The sequence below is a fragment of the Xyrauchen texanus genome, chromosome 22 (genome assembly GCF_025860055.1).
Source record: "Xyrauchen texanus isolate HMW12.3.18 chromosome 22, RBS_HiC_50CHRs, whole genome shotgun sequence".
In the NCBI taxonomy this organism is placed as follows: domain Eukaryota; kingdom Metazoa; phylum Chordata; class Actinopteri; order Cypriniformes; family Catostomidae; genus Xyrauchen; species Xyrauchen texanus.
In genome coordinates, this window is record NC_068297.1 from 24,997,927 (window position 1) to 25,014,871 (window position 16,945).

Sequence of the window (16,945 nt, forward strand, 5' to 3'; positions counted from 1 at the left end):
ATATTTCTAGTAATAATTTAAATAGCTTAAAAAACATTAAACAATGTTTTATTGAAAATGTAAAAAATTCAGAATTTTTTGTGAGGGTTAGGTTTAGGGGATATAATCTATAGTTTTTTTACAGTATAAAAATCATTATGTCTATGGAAAATCCTCATAATGATAGGTAGACCAACATGTACATGTGTGTGTGTGTGTGTGTGTGTGTGTGTGTGTGTGTGTGTGTGTGTGTGTGTGTGTGTGTGTGTGTGTGTGTGTGTGTGTGTAAGTAGTTGGGCTTTTGACTCAAAACCTTAACTGAGATATATAGGCTATCCCTTGTTACAACTTCCCGTTTGACATCTAGCCCTGCTCTTCCCTTCCCCTTTGAAAAATGTTTCTTAGCGGTGCCCTGACAGCTTAAAGGAGAATGTTTCAGAGTAGTCTGTAGGCGCGCATGCAAGCAGCCCAACTACATTACGCAACCAAGAAAGACGCTGTTTCTGAATAACAACATTTCTCAGGACCCTCTTTTGGGAGGCGATCAATAGCTTAAGCCAAACATTAACGCCACGCCCCTGGGGTCGATGTTGCTACAAGAGTCGCGCGCCACACATTCATGCGTGTACTGCAGCACGCGACAGGCGCGTGGGAACCCGAGCGCAGAACTCACAGCTGAAGAGAGGCGAGAGCGAATGCGTTAAACTGATACGATTATACGCGTGCGGAAATCGAAAATCTATTCAGATATGCGTCGCGAAGTATTTTGACTCGAACTGAAATGATGTTATTGGGACAGGAATATTTTGTTTTAACCCACTGTTAGGAAGAGGTTTGACTTAATGCTTAAACACCGCACATTACTAAAGATGGTTTTAAACGACGCGTCGCGTTGTTCAGAATCTAAATTATTCAATGTTGCCAAGTTGCGTTTTGAAGTATCCGTGACTTACAGATAATTCGGGGAAATGTATTATTTTCAAAGTTTTCTCTCGGTTTCAGCCGTACTTAGACTTTGCCTATTCATGTAATACTGTAATATTTTTAACATTGTCTTCAAAGATCGTATACGTCAGTGAGTGTGTGGGTAAAATGTGACTCTTTGGGAGCTGTTTTGGTGTTTGTTGAGCTGGAGACGGGAGGATTGTGCAGCTGCAGTGAGCTGGAACAGCAGTGGAGGCGGTACAGACATCCTGACTCCATCCCGTGGAGAACTCATCAACTTTCTGCCAACTTTAGACTGTTTTGCCATTATCTTTGTTATCTTTGTGACAAGAGGAAAGCAAGCATAGAAGTTGCTGTAAAGTGCTGCACTGGGGATGTAGTTAGGTTCTTATCCATTGCTCAAAAATGCATAGGTAAAGATGTTCGTAATTAAACTGCTTTGACGAACTTAAAAGCTTTTGTTTTATTCTAAAAAAAAAAAAAATGTAAAAAAAGGGGGTCACTTGCATTGTTAATTCTTAATAGAACCAAGACGATTGCTCTTTTGTCATGCATAAAAACGCATGCATGACTAACACAGGCGTTCAACCTCGTGCACATTGTGATAAAGGTCGAGGTAACTTCAGGTTACTACACTTTCCACATTCGTTTCAAAACTCTGAAAGGGCGAGGAGTTCTCCAAAGGAATGCAAATCGATGCAGGTGTGCGGGCCTCGAGCGCAGGAGAGCTGAGGTGACGAACTGAACTCCGATCCCTCTGCGCCCGGGCCCCATTGATCAGCTGAGAAGCAGCGCTAACTAACAGCCCCGTCTCCATAGCAGCCGCCTGGACGGCGCCGCGAGGACTGGCTGGAGGGCCGCAGTGAATGGGTGACGTCACAGTGCTGGCGCCAGAGAGTCTGCGAGAGCGTGAGCTCGCAGCGCTGCTCTGTAGTGCTGCTTTGCTTGGTGCCAATTCATCACCTGTCAGGGATCAGTCAGGCTGTCATGCGAAATGTACACAGCTGTGAGAACAAAAAGGGACGAGGGGGGGAAATGGAAAAAGCCAGTTGCGGCAGATGCGGACAAGACCACGATGATCTTAATCTCATGTTTTTAAATGCGCGAGACCACGACGGTCTTTCTTCCGCTCGCGGAATGTAGTTTTTTTGCAGTGCGAAAAGCGCGAAATATTTCCTTTAAATTGCAGTACTGGAAAAAACATCTTTGGTGTAGTATATCTGAATGGAGCTGACATTCACTTCATTTTCTAAGGAGTGATAATGAGATAGCTCGAGGTGCATTCCTACACATCAACACGACTGCATTCCGACGCATCTCTCCAAACATCTGTTTAGTCGGATGTGCACAAGCAACCAGGACATTTGTCTCTATTGTTGCTTAGCATGTGTAAACAATTTTTTCTTCCCTTCATAAAAATATATTTTTCACTTCTATTTTACTATTCTCACTCTAGACTGCCAAAAGTTTTTTCTTTCTTTTTTTTTTTTTATATATATATATATATAAAGGAAATCTATTCCACAAATCATATCTGTGTCAGGATAAAAAAAAGATTGTTCCCTGAACAATCACCCGTTTGTGCAATTCCAAGTAAAAACTTAACCGTATCTCCGAGTTAGTAATTTCTACATTTGTGACAATCAAAATGCCACTCACATTCCTAGGTTGCACTTGAAAGCAGGAGGTGTTGACTGAGTGGATCTCCGTTAAGCCCGACCAACTGACTGCTCACAAAATCTTCATCTTTCATGAGGAATTCAAACCAACATAAACATTAAAAGACTGCAGCCAACTGCATATCATACAAACCTGTATGATTTTGAAAAGACTGTGTTAGTGATTGCCTGTGTACGCCAAGTTATGTGATGTTGGTACATCAATATCGTCACCAAACACTATAGATAAAGAACTGCAAATAAGGTTTGACTTGCTGTGTTATATATACATAATATAATTGCGCTGTGTTATATACACCTTACATGTGGCCAGCAATAGGCCTATAACATGTGAAACAAGCGCATTGGGCCACTCATAGCTTGTTGTAATAGACAGTAAAACACATGTGATTGCAGCATTAAAAAGAAAGCGATAAAAGCGTGAAAACAACCACTATACTTGCAAGTCACTAATTCTCTTGATCGGAAACAGGTACACTGATTTAAGAAATTATCCGTGGAAGCTGAAAACAGTCAGCACCACCCCAAACAGCCGCTTTCACTGGTTAAAAACGCGGAAGAAATGGGCGGGTCTTATTCCCTCATCCCAGCGACCAATGCCGTGCCTCGAAAGCGGTGATTGACGCGTCTCTTCGCACCAATCAACGCGATCCAAACCAGCGCGTGAACAACCCACCAGCTGGGTATATATACAGCGATGACAGCTCGCTAAGCCACTGCGTTTGCTTCAACAGTCCAGTGAAAGAGGAGACCTCGAACACAAAAGCGATTCTTTCAACGATACGACTTAGCGTTGCTCACAGACGTGTCAACATGAAGGCAATAAGTCCAGTCAGGTCTTTCCGGAAAAATAACACGAACGTGACGGAGCACAGTCTGGGAATCGCACGGAGCAAGACCCCCGTGGACGATCCTCTCAGCCTGCTGTACAACATGAACGACTGCTACTCCAAACTGAAGGAACTGGTGCCCAGTATCCCGCAGAACAAGAACGTGAGCAAAATGGAAATCCTGCAGCATGTCATTGATTATATCCTGGACCTGCAGATCGCACTTGACTCGAATTCGGCGATCACCAGTCTACATCACCCGCGAGCGGGGCAGGGGACGTCCAGAACCCCCCTCACAACTCTCAACACAGACATCAGCATCCTCTCATTACAGGTAAATCAGTTAGCATGTGCCAAGTATAAAGAACAGATACGATCTACAAACCTGCCCAAAATAATTCACCACAAAGACCATTCACTTTTAACCATTCTCTTTGCATAAAGGTGGCAGTGATGCAGTTTTATCAATTTGTTGACCGCTCCAATGACGATTGTTCTTGCATTTTTCTTTTTTAGACACCAGAGTTTCAATCAGACTTGATCACAGAGGACAGCAGGACACTTTACCGTTAATCAGGTAAATGCTTTAAAGCTGTTTTTATTATATGCACGCTCTTTTAAATGCGCAAGTTTGACAGTTGCGACGTAGCCTATAAGTGAGCAGCAGTCCTTGTTGAACATGGTCTAAAAATCAAAACTCTTTTTACTATCTATTAAATCGGTTAAGAATCATTGTCACGAAATGCATGGTAAAGTTGCAGAAAGGCTGCTTAAAGCGTCAGCAGAGGTTGCATAGAAATCCGCCCATTGAGAGAAGGCAGAAGTTGTGTTCGTGTACATCTGGAGCGCAGGGGTTTTGCTCAGTCTGAGTGTTTTGGTTAAATGTTCAAACTGCGGCTTCCTCTCTGGCGCCAGACTGTCCGGATCTCTGCCCTGTTTGCACTCTCTAAATGCGCCTCTTTCTCAATCTTTTGCAGGTGTTTGGTTAAGACGCAAGAACACACAGGACCTGGGAACTGACTTTTCCTCCCATTTCTTTTCTCGGTCTGGAGTTTTTCTTTTTCTTTCCTGTAATTTGAATCAAGAGACTTTTTGCTTCTCAATGGACAATCCATGTGATGTGTAAATACGTTTGGACATTGATTATTTATCTATAAAAAAAAGAAAAAAGACTTGTATAGTCCTTCAAGAGGAAGAAGCACTATATTCCCTGAAAATAGGAGGGAAACAAATGAAAAGGCTCGCAAGGAACATCTTCTCTGCAAGTAGAAGAAATCGACCCCCTTTTTGTGTGAAGACTGTGTGGATGGGAGAAGACGTGGTTAGTTACTGTACAAAGTTTAAGCCTGTTTTTGTCAATTCGTTTGGCACATGAAGGAATGGACGTTGAAAATGACATGATGAAACCTTGTGCAAACTCTCAGAGTTTGATCTTGTATAGTTGCAGAAATTGGACTGTCAGTATCTGCAAAGTGGTATGCTGTATGCTGAGACTTTTTATAAAAGTAATATTGTAAATCGTACCTTTTTTTTATATATATATACAAAATAAATCAAATGCTTTATTTGACACTGGTCTGTTATGGTTGTGTAAAATTACAGTCTAGTAATACTTCTGTATGCAAATCCACTCCACATTGCACAGTGTGTACATTAGGACCTTTTAGGATGTCATTGGCCCTTGACCCATCTGGCACATTTGCCCATTTAATGGCCTGAAATAATGCATGCATCTTCAACATATGGCGGCGTAAAAAGTCATACATTACAGTTCTTAATATAAAGAGAAGTGCTGCTGTTGTTCTTAATGTGTAACTGATTACAGACCATTTCCAAGCAATTGTGCTATACCGATTAACCTCTTGCGAAACATTGCTTAAAGATGTCTGGAAGTAGGACATTTAATCACATTTCACGGGCTCTTGTTCGTGTATCCACGCATAGACTTTCCCACATTTTTGAATGGTAGAATGGTGTTAAAGTAGTCATCTGTAGATCTATATAATCTGCGCCATTTATGAGGTCAAAGACTTCAAATCAGACAATTTTACCACCACATTCTGCGGTTGACAGCGCGTGAACTTCTCAGACTGACTGAAATAATATTTCTAAAGTAATTCCTCAAATGGGTGATAAACCAGACCTTATGGTAATATAGTAGACATCAAATGTAGAGTTCAAAAGCAGTTGTAATTCTTTAGAAAGCAGTGCATTTTGTGACTGCGTTAAATTACATTTAACGTAGATGTAATACAGGATGGGCTACTAATTGCCAACAGAAGCACAAACCATAAAGCTAAACAGAGAATGTTCTTTCTACAAAGTGTGAATTAAAATGAGGTCTACTTTTCAATAAAACGAGACATCAACACGTGTTACTGTTCTTGATATGAAGAGTGCGCCACCTGCCGGTGACTCCGATTCTAAAATAAATACAATGAGCGTTCCTTTGTCACTTCTATTTAAATAATCCTGCAGAAAATATCGATTCACACTTATTGGAAATCTCATTCGAATAATATAAATTCAAAATGTTTTAAATAAGTGTCCTGACCACATGCCCTCTCAGTTGATGCCATCAACACTAGTACATATCTGAGTCATAAAACTCTAATTTTGTGATGAGATTTCATACACATTTGATATATTTCACTATAATGACGATCAGACTGCAGTGTATTTAGAACAGACGTTTTATCAGCCTATTGCGAAAAAATCGGACAAACAGTTTGAGGAAATGTCACTTGACTTGGCATACACACAAAACATGCCTCGCAAAACCCTGTTATTTCTTATTCTTCACTTAAGTTACACTGATTTGCACACATGGATTAAAAAAAAGTTGAGCACACACTAGAGGGAAGACATGAATGAATGGGTAAATTCAAATCACAAATACAGTAAGTAACCGCTTTCACAATACCAATAACTGCAACCCTATGTGTGGTTAAATCCCCACCCTACTAAATTATGTTAATATGAACCAATCTAGACTTCACCTTTAAATGAACCTTTTAACCAAAAATACAAAAAATTCTCTCATTTACAGCCATCTCAGATGTGTATGACTTTTTTAGAAGAATTGCTCTGCTCTTTTGGTCTAGACAATGCAAGTGAATGGTGGCCAGAACTTTGAAGCTCCAAAAAGCACATAAAGGCAGCATAAATGTATCCGTACGACTCCAGTGGTTAAATCCATGTCTTTAGAAGCCATATGATAGGCGTGGGTGAGAAACAGATCAACTTAAGTGCCTTTTTACAATAAAATGTCCTCCCTGCCCAGTAGGGCATGATATGCATGAAGAATGTAAATCACCAAAAATGAAAAAACTCCTCTTAGAAGAGAAGAGTGCTTAGGAGAGCTGTTTGAAAGTGAAAAAGGACTTAAATATTGATCTGTTTCTCACCCACACTTATATCTATTCTGAAGATATGGATTAAACCACTGGAGTAGTATGGGTTACTTTTATGCTGCCTTTATGTGCTTTTTAGGAGCTTCAATGTTCTGCCCACCATTTTTCTAAAAATCTTCATTTGTATTCAGCAGATTAAAGTCAAACACATCTGGGATGGCATGATGAGTTAATGATGAGAGAATTTTCATTTTTGGGTGAACTTTTCCTTTAATGTTGGCAAAGCAGCATGAAATAACATTTGCACTAAACAAATCAGAAACTACGAACCGCTTCACAGACTGTTATTGCATTATATTTTAACACTACTCCAACAACAGCTACAGCATGTCTATTTTTTCCTAATCCAGACAATTTAGGAGCACATTTATGGGCCTTTTGTGTTTTATTACACATGAAAATGAAGGGTGAGGAGTGAGGGAAGTGGGTTCAGAAGGTGACACAGTCAGGACTCTAATGAGCTCTAATTTCCCAAGAACACACATGCTACTTCTGCACTACTGCTCTGACTAGGAGAACTTTTAACATGACTTTGAACTGATCTGTATAATCTTTTTCACTCTGTCAAGAATCTAAACAGTGATAACTTTTCTAAGTGAAAAAGTAAAATTTACAAGTTTTGTTTCACTATTGCCAGTTGTTACAAATTGTAGTTCACCCAACAATGAAAATTCTGTCATCGTTTACATATTTTAGAATGTCAGCCTCAGTCACTATTCACTTTCATTGTAATGAAAGATGCAAACAAAGTGAATGCTGACCGAGGCTAACATTCTGCCTAATGTCTCCATTTGTATTCCATTAGTGAAGAAAAAAGAAAGTCAAATGGGTTTGATGACATGAATTTGACTGAATTTTAATTTTTGGGTGAACTATCCCTTTTAGCTTGGTTCTTACAGAACACTCTCTCTTTCCTCAGCAGCATTGATTGCAGCCCCAGTTGATGCTGCCCTCTTCAGGTGGATTCCACGCAGGTTCTGGTTGGGCAGCAGTGTGGTTTCGATGGATCCAGGCCCTATAATGAGTGAAGGGGAATCAGTGGAGCTGGGTGTCTCCTGCTGCAGGATAGACTGCTGGCTGCTGTTGTTGAGGTTGTTGTTAATTGTTGCGTTATCGGGCGAGCAATTGAGATTGCTCACTGCTGAAGCAGGCCAGCTCTCCTCAGGGCTGCTTACCAGCAGGCTGCTCTCAGATGGAGCATCAGAACAGATGGACATCCGGGCCACAGCCTCGTCCTGCAGGTTACTCAACCTATGTGGTAGGACTCGCTTCTTTACTGGGCTTTCAAGAACTAGCTCAATCAGATGGGTCTCCTCGTCTTTCTTCTCAGTAGACTTCGCCTCTTTCTCCTGAGCTGGATCGTTCTCGTCATCTTGTAGAGAGTGATCAGATGAGCTCCTGCTGGATCTCACGCCAGAGTGAGATGATTTCTTGTCCAGCATAATGTCTGAAATAAAGCTTTTCCTCTTGGTTAAGAGATCTTGCTCAGTAGACCAGGCCTTCTCCCTCAGCAGTGGGGTGGCGTCCGTCTCCTCGCCCCCAGATTCCTCTTCATCTCTTGGAATACTGTGGTAACTCGGTCCCTGGCCTTTGGTCTTGCGTCTGAGTGGGACTTTACTGGCAGATCCAGGCTCTGACTTTTCATCCTCCTCTGTAATGGGATCTAGGAGGCTGCAGTCAGGGGCAGAGGAGAGGTCCGCCACACTGTCTTCAGGTTTGGAGCCTTTTTTTGTGAAAGGTTTGTGCCCTTCACGCTCTTTCTCCTTTGACTTGTCTTCAGATTTGGGCTGGAGGAACTGGCTGGTCAGGGCTTTAGTAGGACTCCCTCGTCCAGGAGCAGAGACTTCCAGCTGGGCCATATGAGTGATGTACTCCTGGTAGGCGTCACGGTACTCAGCCTGTTGTTTATCAGTCAGCTTACAGATGTCATTGGAAGATTCCTGAGAGTTTAGGCTGGACACACTGGACGTCCTGTGATTCTTGGCCTAAAGTAGAAAATTGGGTCAATGAATAAAGACAGCATTAATAACATCTAGGCATTTAAAGGGATAGTTCACCAAAAAAAACTGTCATAATTTACTCTCTAATGTCACTACAAACCCATATAACCTCTGTGAAACACAAAATTAGTTATTTAGCAGAATGTCCAGACTGCTCTTTTTACAGCAAAATTAGATGGTGACCAAAGCACCATAAAAGTGTGCTATATTCCAAATCTTTTGAAGCTATAATATAGCTCTATGCAAGGATGAGAATTACATTTAAGAGGATAGTTCACTCAAAAATGAAAATTCTCTCATCACTTACTCACCCTCATACCATCCCAGATGTGTATAATTTTCTTTCTTCAACAGAACACAAACAAAGATTTTTAGAAGAGCATCTTGGCTCTGTAGGTCCATACAAAGCAAGAGAATGGTGATCAGACTTTTGTAGCTCCAAAAATCACAAAGGAAACAGTGAAGTAATCTATAAGATTACAGTGTTTAAATCCATATCTTCTGAAGAAATATAATAACTGTGGGTGAGAAACAGATCAAAATAATATATTCTAAATCTCCACTTTCACTTTTATAACTGAAAGTTACGTGTGGTGCCTGTATAGTTTCTCTTTCCCATCTGAAAGTGAAAGTTAAAATGGAGATTTAGGGCAATAAAGGACTTACAAATTTGTCCGTTTCTCACCGACACCTATCATATCACTTCTGAAGATCTGGATTTAAATACTGGAGACTTATGGATACATTTTATGTTTCTTTTATTAGATTTTTGGAGCTACAAAGGTCTGATCACCATTCACTTGCATTGTATGGACCGACAGAGCTGAGATATTCTTCTAAAACTCATTTGTGTTTGCTGAAGAAAGAAAGTCAACCAGATCTGGGATGGCATGAGGCTGTAAATGATGAGAGAATTTTCATTTTTGGGTGAACTATCCCTTTGGGTGATTATTCACGTATAATCTGGCAAGTTTGCATATAGCTGGAAGTGCAGCACACTAGAAAAAGTGAATAACGATAATAAATCTCGGTCAGTTCAACAAATAAATGGATTGCATGCTTTCAGAAATATGACTTGGAATATGATTTACAAGTTGCATGGACCATGACACTTTTGGTGTTTTTAAAGTCTTTAGCTACTGTTATTGTATGGAAATCAGTGATCATGACATTCTATAAAATATCTCTCTTTTATTTCTGAAAAAGAAAGTAAGTATTTGGGCTTGGAACGACAGGAGGGTGAGTAAATAATGGCTTACTGCAACAGCTATTGTTGCTTTCTTTAAATAAAGGAGGGATGATTCGATACATTTTTGGGGTTAATCAACATTATGACACAAAGGCTGTAGATTGAGCTTCACTTGTAATGAACCCAGAACATTCTTTTAAGGTGCAATATGTAAAAATGTTAATGTAATATTCAAATTTATTTTTTGCCAATGTGTGAGTGGTTTGTAACGCAACTTATAAAATTAGCCCTTCCTGAACTTCGTAGGTTGCCTATTAAAGCTTGTAGACTGATTTTCATGTGAAGAGAGCTTTTGCCGGGAAAATCCAAATGATGTGACTTTATGCGCGCTCATGAGAGCCTTCTACTGAATACCGTCTGGCTAAGCGTGATCGTGGTCAAGCAAAAACTAGAGTGAACAGCGGCAGGGCCTTTGATTTCTGGAGGGACCTTCGTTCGGTTTAGCGGTTGAAAACTGTCCCTGAATTGGCGTTCTTCTTATTGGACAGGTAAGCTTACATAACTGCTAATCATGTGCCATAAGAATTGATCTGTGTAATTTTAGCTAACTTGATCTTGCCTGCTAACGATGACGAATATGCAAGCTACCTTGCTTCATAACTTATAAATCATTTCTTGTTTTCTTGATCGCAGTACAACATATGACATGCAAAACATACAATAGTGCAACATAACAGAGCAACAGTAAAGTGTCTGGTATAGTATATATATGTGTGTATCAGTATGCTATGTTAGCTGATAAGTAGTTTTAGTTTAGTCTCAAAGTTTGTAGTAAACCAGTCATAACTGTGTATTTATGCTACCTCATCTGCCAGCATGGTATCTTTGTACGTTACGTCATTTTATTGGCCGTTGCTCGCACGCTCATGTCCCAATGGAGTGTGTGCATGAGCGTGGGCACAAGCAACATGTAGCTGTCTGCAGTTCACTTAACGGCCACAGGTGTCATTAATAACATGGGTATCTGAATCTTACATACTGCACCTATAAATGGTGTTCACAAAAAAAATGAAAATTCCCTCATTTACTCGCAGTCATGCAATTCCAGATGTGTATGTCTTTCTTTCATCTGCTGAACACAAACAAAATTTTTAGAAGAATATTTCAGCTCTGTAGGCCCATGCAATGCAAGTGAATGGGTGCCAACATTTTGAAGCTCTAAACTCCACATAAGGCAATATAAAAATACTCTAGATGACTCTGGTTGTTAAATCCATATCATCAGAAGCGATATGATAGGTGTGGGTGAGAAACAGATCAACATTTTTTTTCTCTCTGAAAAAGAAGAATCAGAATCAGAATCAGTACACAAAGAATTTCTCCTTAAATCCACTATCATCTCCACTGTTTTGAGCGTGTTCAGCTCAAGGTTGTTGTGACTGCACCAGACAGCCAACAGATCAACCTCCCATCTGTATGTAGACTCTTCACCATTGCGGATGAGTCCGCTCAACTTCACTTTCACTTTCTGATACTACTCCTGTTATTGGTGATTCACATTGTTCATGCATATCTCCCCCTACTGGTCAGGGAGGAGAATTTATAACTTAATTTAAAAGACATAAAAATGTATCTGTTTCTTACCCACACCTATCATATCATGTCTGAAGATATGGATTAAAACACAAGTCATATGGATTACTTTTATGCTCCCTTTATGTGGATGTTTGAGCTTCAAATTTTGGCACCCATTCATTTGCATTGTTTGGACCTACAAAGCTTAAATATTATTCTATAAGTCTTCATTTCTGTTCTGCAGAAGAAAGTCATAGACATCGGGATGGTATAAGGGTGAGTAAATCAATAGAGAATTTTTAATTTTGGGGTGAACTATCCCTTTCAGAGACATGAAGGTAAGTACATGAAAGTAGAACTTTTATTTTTGAGAAACTATCCCTTTTAACTGACTCTTACAGTCAACACAAAATAATCTTCACCACCAGACATTCATGATGCAAATCTAAACGATTATAAGATCTCGCTTTGTGTAGCACTGTACAGTGACACCTTGCCAAGTGTTAACAACTGAGTGCAGAAATAGCCATCTCTGTGTGATAGAGAGCCAGTGTGTGTGTGTGGTCAGCTGCTCACTTCCTCTGCCCATCCAGGTCAGAAAACATTCTGTTTCTCACCCAGTAAACCACATGCTATTTTCATTTTGACGAGAGACTACTGAAAAGCAGAAGCTAGGACCAAAAACATTTAATGGCGAATAAAATGTTTGGTTACAAATAGCACATCAAAAACAACAAATAAAATATCTAGATAATTTTCTTTGATTCCATGCATGCATATGTTTGTGTTTGCCACTATGTACATAATTATGTTCTTTGCATTGTGTGCACCTGTGTTTATCTATACACTGTACTTCAGTGTTGTTGTGTCCAGCTGAAAGAATTTGTGTGCACAGCATTGGCACGCACCAACCAGTGGGCATTGTGTTGTCTGACAGGCTCCTCCAGCCCCAAACTGCTGAGCTCTTCAAAGCTCAGGTTAAGGCTGTATGTCAAATTTTCTGGGTTGATGGTCATGTCTTGTGCTACTTTGGAAGGTCTATGAAGTTCGGATTGAGTCACCACGCTGCTGCCCTGCTCACTGCATGCTCCTGATTCATCCTGCAACAGCTGGTTCTCCATTTGACGTTGCTCTAAAACCTATAACATATCACAAATATGTCAACGGTTAAACAGAACCAATATATACACTGTGTTCTAACCAGGTGTGACAACAAAGTGATCTCTTCCATGTAAATGTGAGGTTTTATTTTCTAACCAGCCATGACTGTGACAAGCGACAAGTTGATTTAAGTGCTTAGTACAGCAATAGTTGTTTGAAGGTTTTAATGACTTTATTCAGCAAAACCGTTAGGCAAGTTCCTGTACAAATTGTCAAATGTAGGCATTTTTGCAAAGAGTTACATTGTGAGGCTGTATGATATTCTGTATTAAATGCAAGATACATTCTTTTGACAGTATATTGATGGCATGCACAGAAAATGGTTTTGTCTTTTACCTCAATCTGTAAAAAACTAAGTTGACTTTTATGCACTTACAAGTGTACAATGGATGCCCCATATACTTCCATCGTAAGTGCATAAATGATGTTCTATTGACAGCATATTGATGGCATACTGTCAATTAGCACAAAGTAATTCTCACTCGTAAATCAGTTTGTTTAAATAAATAAAACATAGTTGACTGTTGTGCACTTACAATGGAAGTCAATGAGACAAGCATACAAAGACTTAATTGTAAGCGCATTTCTGTACACATATTTCTTTGTTTTTACTGCTGATAGAGCTTCATTTGTAGTTACCCTGAAATATCTCTCTAATAACAGATTTGAATTAACCATTTTAGGATCAAAAGAATAAGAAAAAAAAGTACTATGTGAAACCTTTAAGGCATGCCGTCACAACTAGCCCTAAGTTGTTCCATTTGGACTTGTTTTCAGCCTGAAGCATGCTACTTTCTTGCAAACATCAAGCTATTCAGATCTTCAAGTGGACACCGAGCTCCCACTGACAATAAGCCTCCTTCATCCAGAAAGCTGCCATCTTGGACCAGATGGCTGCCTGCTTGCTGGCAACACAACATTCGTTTGTATAAGTACAAATGGAAATCTGACCAACAGAGCTACATGTGTTCCTTATTTCAACCCCGTCTAGCCTCCTTGGCTATAGAGCTATTAGTCAATCTTTAAACAGCACAAACCACCAATAGATGACATAAGAAAACTGAATATGTAGGGACTAAGAACAATCTATTATGTCTAGTCGGCTGATGTCTTACCATTGCATTAAAGAGATGCCAATCTCCAAAGTTCATGTTAATTTCCTTCTTGAGCTCATCGATGTTGCATTGGGACAGAACCCGACCATTCACATTGGCCTAGATTTAAGGGACACAAACATACATAATTCAAAAGTTCAGTAATAAACTTTATATCAATCTTATCTGAGCATACGTAATCTACTGCTTCAACTGGAAGAACTAACTTACATTCTGGTTTGTTTGGGCTGAAATAAAGCTTACTTTAACAACAATAGAGATATTTAAGTATGCAGGCTGCTGCTGCACAGCTGGCAGGTTGACTAATGGATTCCTAATGGAGACATCAAGAATGTCATTGCATCCTTCAGATGTTGTCCATCGGAAAGAAAGCCCTTATTGTGAAACCTCTGTATGCACCACATGGAACTGATAATGCTAGTCTATTCAAATAGATGAATGGGTAGATACAGGGATGCAGAAGTTTACCACACCCTATGTCCTCAACAGAGCATAGATCTTTGTGTATTATACGGTATTCACAAGCCAACGTTTGAACATACAGCATGCTCTTTAAAAGGACTATTTGCCCTCAGTCACTTTATGTGAATGATCAGAGTGCTATTCCATTTCATATCCACATTCCATTTACACTGGCAGATAAATGTGTCTCCGCAAAACATATAAACTTGCTAAATACTGTTGTTGTGCTAAATGCAAATAGAAAAGTGTTCAATTATGTGAGGATGCTAATGCCTGTCAGCGAAATATTTCAGTCAGCTTAAATTGCCTGAGCATTGCGATACAAAACGCAACAGCTGTTCTGTGTTTCGTATTGTATTTGTCGTCTCTGGGCTTCCAAACCTCCATATGCAGACGCAGTTCCATTTTGTGAAGTGCAAATATTCCATAGAGTATGTGGCCTGAACAACCATATACATTTTCACTTGTTTGCGTCTTTTGAGGGTATTGAGTTGATCGCATGGTTATCCACCTCGAATGCATCTTGGAGGGTATTTACTTTTTTTTGTTCATGGTTAGATAACCGTAACTAAGAAACCAAGTGTAAATACCCTCCAATACACATTTTAGTACACTTCAAATACATACCTTTCTGATTGTGTTGATATACTGATCCAGCATGCTAGAGTCTAGGCCTTGGATCTGTTTGAGTTTCTCGCACACACCCTCAATGCTCAATGAACTGAGGAGGGCCTGAGGCCCACTAAAAACCCCAGGACCAGTGACCTATGAACACAAACAATAACTAGTTACTCATTCCATTAAAACATAATGTATTTTGGAATAGCAAGACATCAGCGCAGTAAAAGCCATGCCAAGGAAAAGCAGTGCAACTCAAGAAACTCCTCAACCAGCATGCTCTTAATGCAACCTAAATTCGACTTTGTCACAGAGTGAGCTATTTTGAGCAGCCATGGGTGATGAAAGAATGCTTTTCTGTTGATGTCAAGGATGTAGGCCATCATTAAAACCTTTGCAGAGTTACAAAGTGTGAAGCACATGTTTAATGTAAAATGTAAAACTGAAAGTTTCTCCTGCAATGTACATGAGCATTTAATCACAAGGTGAACATCTTTTTAAACTGCAACCTGTGACTGCTGCCAAACAAAGTATCTACACTGGAATTGACTAATGTTGAGTTGTAATGTTACGGGAACTTTCTTCAAACCTTAATCAGATGTTACTGTTAATTAACAAAAATGTTTCCTGGCTAATCAAAACAGAACGTTAGGGTGTCTTTCCTGGAAACGTTCTGAGAACCAAAACCTAGCATTTATTAAACGTATTGGAAATAAATGTTTTAGTTGGGTCTACCTCACCTCATAGTGATTACTAATAAAAGACCAAATACGTTTTAAGCTTCAGCAATGTAAAATGGGTGAATTTCAGTGTTTCCTACTATACATGCAATGGAAATAAATGTGTATAAACTGACTAGGATAGGCTATTTTAGAATAGTGAAACACTTTTATACATAATGTTATTGTATTTGAATTAGTAGGCCAGCGTCCAGAAACATCATGTGCTGGCTATTTATGATATTTGTAACAAAATCACTGTATTTCAATTGGATAAGAAAAATAAACATTTGGAGTAGTTTTGCGCTGTCACAAAAAAAAAAAAAAAAAAAAAAACACTTTTTAAACACTTAAGTGTCTCCTTTCAATCTACTTGGGCCTTGAGGTTAACTCCATAGGATTAGCATTATGTGAGATGGAAGTTCTTTGCACATTGAAGGCTGGCCTGTTTATCTGGGTCAGCTTGCTAGGGAAACATATGCAGTTACGTGTAGCCAAAGAGATGAGAGATGATGTTGATGTTCTTGATCACAAAATGAGTGATGGGGGATTCTTAACATAGCTTCTAACACCAATTGTGTTCACCTAAAATATTTACGTTTAAGTGATCCTATTCGTCATCAGAAGGCAAGTTTACTAAGAAGAAATACAAAAAAGAAGAAAAAAGGTGGTGAACTTCTCCTTGAGAGCTTGTGGAACACTGGAAAGAAACAGCCAATCAGGAGGAGCCTATTTAAGGAACAGTCCATTTAAATTCCAAAGTTACCCTCATGTCCTACCAAACCTGCTTTCTTTTGTCCATAGAACACAAAAAGGATAGCTCTCAAATCAAATATGATGCTGTTAGAGGTTTAATGTCAATGAGGTCTGGTCACGAGATTCAGGAGAATCAACGATGTTTGATGACAGATAGCAAGAGTACTGGTGAATAATGGCTTAAATTTTGGTATGTTCATCGAAAAAAGCTTACACACATGTCTTTTGGATTACTTTTATGATGCATTTTTGTAGTTTTTTGGAGCTCGATGTCATCCATCCACATGGAAGAAATTGGGAAGAAATTCTTCAAAAATTTGCCTCACAAAATTATGTTTTGTGAGTCAGCAACTCCCTAAATAAATACACCTTTCTGTAAAATAGTTGAGATTAAGGGGAAATTCAGCTCAGTAAACTTTTTTAACACATAAATTATACAAGTGAACATGTCAACATTTAGCTAAAAGGATTATAAAATGTTTTCAATCTTTCTCGCTAATTGAG

At 39.4% G+C, this 16,945-nt stretch overlaps 2 protein-coding genes across 4 annotated transcripts in view; one reads left to right on the forward strand and one right to left on the reverse strand.

Moving 5' to 3' along the window:
- Window positions 1-3,242: 3,242 nt before the first annotated feature.
- LOC127662540 (DNA-binding protein inhibitor ID-2-like) lies at window positions 3,243-4,711 on the forward strand. The gene is made up of 3 exons (XM_052153761.1): window positions 3,243-3,767; window positions 3,950-4,010; window positions 4,411-4,711. Exons 1-2 carry the CDS (start codon window positions 3,417-3,419, stop codon window positions 4,004-4,006), a joined length of 408 nt encoding a protein of 135 aa, XP_052009721.1. The 5' UTR covers window positions 3,243-3,416; the 3' UTR covers window positions 4,007-4,010; window positions 4,411-4,711.
- A 2,196-nt stretch (window positions 4,712-6,907) lies between these two features.
- The window catches only part of LOC127662496 (kinase D-interacting substrate of 220 kDa B-like), an 88,460-nt gene continuing 78,422 nt past the window's right edge, over window positions 6,908-16,945 (reverse strand). For all 3 annotated transcript variants that reach the window (XM_052153696.1, XM_052153694.1, XM_052153695.1), the window contains exons 27-30: window positions 14,976-15,113; window positions 13,887-13,985; window positions 12,519-12,749; window positions 6,908-8,831 (exon numbers count right to left, since the gene is read on the reverse strand). In XM_052153696.1, the coding sequence (XP_052009656.1) occupies window positions 7,740-8,831; window positions 12,519-12,749; window positions 13,887-13,985; window positions 14,976-15,113 (1,560 nt within the window). In that variant the 3' untranslated portion in view covers window positions 6,908-7,739. The remainder of the gene's footprint in view (window positions 8,832-12,518; window positions 12,750-13,886; window positions 13,986-14,975; window positions 15,114-16,945) is intronic.